The sequence below is a fragment of the Salvelinus namaycush genome, chromosome 29 (assembly GCF_016432855.1).
Source record: "Salvelinus namaycush isolate Seneca chromosome 29, SaNama_1.0, whole genome shotgun sequence".
Lineage (NCBI taxonomy): Eukaryota > Metazoa > Chordata > Actinopteri > Salmoniformes > Salmonidae > Salvelinus > Salvelinus namaycush.
In genome coordinates, this window is record NC_052335.1 from 12,270,453 (window position 1) to 12,275,076 (window position 4,624).

Sequence of the window (4,624 nt, forward strand, 5' to 3'; positions counted from 1 at the left end):
AGCAGCTCCGATCAAACACGTTGGCAGGTTGTTTAAAATTAGCAAGTTGGCGAGAAAGTAAGTTGCGGTGAGAAACCAATGAGGTTCTTATTTGCCTCTCTCTCTCTCTCTCTCTCTCTCTCCCACTCTCTCTCTCTCCCACTCTCTCTCTTTGAGTGATATAACACCACTAACTTTGCCGTTAAATAAAACATATGTGCTGCTACATATGTGATGTGGGGAGGGAGAGGCATATGTCCTGGCGTTCGACAGAACATTACTCATCATTAAGTGACTGACCGTTCTGTTACAGCTAACTCCCAACAAATTAAAACAGTTTAATGAACCGTAAAGCTAGCTAGTACAGCTACCAACTATATGCTCTTCCTTTGGGGTCTACACCCTTAGGAAAAAAGGTTCAACCTACTGTAGAACCTAAAAGGCGTCTTCGGCTGTCCCCATGGGAGAACCCTTTGGAAAACCCGTTTTGGGTTCCAGGTAGAACCCTTTCCACAAAGAACCATGTTGTAACCCTTTTTTTCGTAGATTGCATATTGTCTAGTATTCTTAGTGGTATGGACATTGGAATGAGTGGCTTTGTTACCGTGTCCGTACTAACATACAACCTACAGTAGAATACATGTCCAATAGATGGCTCCATTGTGATTAGTATTAGCTCAGGAAGAGGATAGGGGGAGACCTGGGTTAACAAAGTAATGTGTAACTCTGTTGTTCAACTGTTTCAGTTACTGTTGTATAGTCCAGGCTTTATAATGTTGGCCAAGCCTTATTGAATCAAACCCTGCAATCAGTTTACAGCTTCTGCAAACATCTCGATTCTTGGTCTTGGTATCACTGCATTACAAATGCCATGAAGATGATTTGATTGAAGCTCATCGTGGAATTGGTTCTAAGCCAGGAATTGAAGATGGTACGGTTCTGCACATCTCTGCTGTTGAATATGTGGCACATCATATTGAAATGTTTTACCAATGGGAAAATATCAATTATAAATCAACCTGAAGACTGCCTGTGGAAGGAAAGTGGTTGATACTGGTTAATAAATGCCTGTTTGTTGTGTGTGTTTGCAATCAGACTACACTGATCTACAAATCAACTTGCATCCCAAATATCTACTCATTATTATGTGATCAAGAGTAATGATTCTCCACCCTCTTCCTTAGACTGATCTCAAACCTGCTGCTTGTTCCTCTTCCGGGTTGCCTGCAAGTTGTTGATGTCTTTTAATACATTTCTGTTTCTTCTTCCCTTTTCTTTCAGACGGAAGGCAAGGTGGGCGTGACCTTCAACATTGGTACGTCAGACATCAGTGTGAAGGAGGTAACCATGACGATCAACGACGGGAAGTACCACCTGGTGCGCTTCACCAGGAATGGGGGCAACGCCACTCTGCAGGTGGACAACTGGCCAATCAACGAACACTTCCCCACAGGTACCCACCAATCACCATCTGGCGTCTGTTACACTCACGTTTGACCTAGGACCTCTGACCGTTGAACCTGTTGGCTTGTGTTGATGAGAAAGTCAGTCCCAATTCCCTCACTACCCTTTCCTCTTGGCCCAAACTCTTTGATGTTTGAAGATCTGAAGGTTCTGAATAGGTTTAAGCAGTGTTGGTGGAGATTCCACCATATTGCGTATACCTTACAGACCTGCAAATATCACAGGGTTAGAGCCAATGAGAAGGGGTAGGGAGTGAATTGGGAATGGGTGGTAATGTGAAGGGTAGACCTCTGTTAGACCCACTGGACATCACCTGTTTACAAAGGCCAACTGACAAGGATGTTAAGTCAGAATAACAGCATGAGTATGCAGGCCAAGCAAGCCTCCCCCTCGGGGGGCCGATGGACACTTTACTATCCTGCCAAGCACTACAATTTACTGAAGTGTGAACAGATGTGAACTGTTTATTCGCTCTGCCCCTTGCTCCAGTCTATTTCCCCAGTCTTAAGGGTATGCACCACACATGCATGCACACACACTCACACACCATGCACGCATACCAGTGGTGGTTGGTGAGGGAGGACGATTATTATTATTTATGAGCAGGGTCTTATTTATCTTATAGCATATTGGATGACTGTCATTCATATTCCATTCACCCAGCTCAATGTAACATTGATCTGATACAGGGTGTAATCATTAGTTCAACCGCTGCAAACGAGAGTTTCTATTGGACAAATTCAGGTATGATTATCCCCTTTTCGTTCAGGTTGCTTCTGTTTAAGAAACTTTTTTAACAGAATCGGCGGAATGAATACACCCCTGATCACACGCAAACACAGTTCACTTTCATAGCAGCCACATACAAATAGCATGATCCCTTTGATCGTTGTATAATTACTCTCCTCCTCTCACCTTTTCCCTTTGCTTGTGGACTTCAGTTCACAACACAGCAGCTGTCTGTGACCAGGCGAAAAAACCTTTTCAAGCCAAATCTTCATATCATAACCGTTAACCGCTACACGCAGCCTACATCATTGTCACCATATTAACATCATAATTAACATAGCTACTAGAACTATCGCATTAGTAAACCCGCTAAACCTACAATAATGCAATACAGTCAGCAGCAAGCAGTTTAGCAGCGATTATAGATTAAATAAATCAAAAACTAACCCTGACTTCGAAGAGTTCCAGTGTCGGATAGCCATAGCCAGCTAGCTAACATAGCATCTGTCTTTGTTTGAGCCAGGTGTTTGCGTAGGCTAAACTAGCTAGCGGCATTCTCTTGCTAAGTGAAAGTGATAAAAGATACTATGAACGAAATATAGCTCTCTCTCTCTCCTTCATTTTTGAAAAAATGTATTTGTTCAAAACTGTTCAACTATTCAACTATTGTCCTTCTCTCTCGTTGAGTCAACTACTCACCAAGGTTAATGCACTGCAGTTCTAGCTAGCTGTAGCTTATGCTTTCAGTAGTAGATTCATTCTCTGATCTTTTGCTTGAGTAGACAACAGTCAGTTCATGCTGCAAGAGGTCTGATAGGTTGGAGGATGTCCTCCGGAAGTTGTCATAATTACTGTGTCGTCAATGGAAGGGGATGAGAACCACGAGCCTCTTAGGTTTTGTATTAAAGTCAATGTACCCAGAGGAGGACGGAAGCTAGCTGTCCTCCGGCTACACCATGGTGCTACCCTACGGAGTGCTGTGGAAGTTACTGTAGACCTTCTTTGCAAAACAGTGTGTTTTAATAAATTATTTGGTGACGTGAATATATTAGGATGGCTTTTTCTAAAAAGGATAACTTGTTTAATGTTTCACTATTTTGATTCTGCTGAAATTCACTGAGGAGGATGGTCCTCCCCTTCCTCCTGAGGAGCCTCCACTGATGCATACACACACAGACACACTCACACACCTCGGAATAAAACACCTCTGAAACTGAGACTGGACGAGAGCTAAGCCAGCAATCAACCACAACCACAATCAACCCTAATCGTCCTCTGAAAGTCCGCTGACCACCACAGCCATGGTACTTCACTGGGCATATGAATGAATGAAAACAACCTTCCAATCGAGCGCAGACACCTAGGCCGTGGGTGAGAAAGTGGGCCAAGCCGAGTCTGCCGGCAGCCTTTTTGTCTTATGAGGGACATTAGCTGTGAGTGTGACATCTGGTTAGCTCATTTTAGGAGGGGAATGAAAGTCAAGGTAGAAGGGGGTGGGCAGGAGGTGAATGAGGGAGGATGGAGAGGTGGGAGGGGAAAATTGAGGTGGTGGTGAGAGAGAGAGACAGATTCTGTCAGACCTGGACCCTGACGGTAAATCTCAGTAAGACAAAAATAATGGTGTTCCAAAAAAGGTCCAGTTCCCAGGACCACGAAAACAAATTCCATCTAGACACCGTTGCCCTAGAGCACACACAAAACTATTCATACCTCGGTCTAAACATCAGCGCCACAGGTAACTTCCACAAAGATGTGAAGGATCTGAGAGACAAGGCAAGAAGTGCCTTCTATGCCATCAAAAGGAAACTAACATTTGACATAACAATTTTTTTCCCCTTTATTTAACTAGGCAAGTCAGTTAAGAACAAATTCTTATTTTCAGTGACGGCCTAGGAACAGTGGGTTAACTGCCTTGTTCAGAATTAGGCCGATACCGGCTAATTATCAAAATCCAGAAAGAGCCATTAAATTCTACAACCACGTAAAAGGAAGCAATTCCCAAACCTTCCATAACAAAGCCATCACTTACAGAGAAATAAACCTGGAGAAGAGCCCCCTAAGCAAGCTGGTCCTGAGGCTCTGTTCAGAAACACAAACAGACCCCACAGAGCCCCAGGACAGCAACACAATTAGACCCAACCAAATCTTGAGAAAACAAAAAGATAATTACTTGACACATTGGAAAGAATTTACCAAAAAATAGAGCAAACTAGAATGCTTGACCACTGTGACTGACCCAAAATGAAGGAAAGCTTTGACTATGTACAGACTCAGTGAGCATAGCTGTAACGATTCTCGTCCTCTTCGTCTGAGGAGTATGAAGGATCGGACCAATATGCAGCGTGGTAAGTGTTCGTCATATTTTAATAATAAACTGAACACTACAAAATACAAAAATAACAAAGTGAATGATAATGAAAACCGAAACAGTCCTGAATGGTGACACAAAAAC

At 43.1% G+C, this 4,624-nt stretch overlaps 1 protein-coding gene across 1 annotated transcript in view; it reads left to right on the forward strand.

Moving 5' to 3' along the window:
* The window catches only part of nrxn3b (neurexin 3b), a 379,196-nt gene extending 377,720 nt beyond the window's left edge, over window positions 1-1,476 (forward strand). The window contains exon 19 of the mRNA XM_038968054.1: window positions 1,261-1,476. Within this exon, the coding sequence (XP_038823982.1) occupies window positions 1,261-1,476 (216 nt within the window). The remainder of the gene's footprint in view (window positions 1-1,260) is intronic.
* Window positions 1,477-4,624: the final 3,148 nt, after the last annotated feature.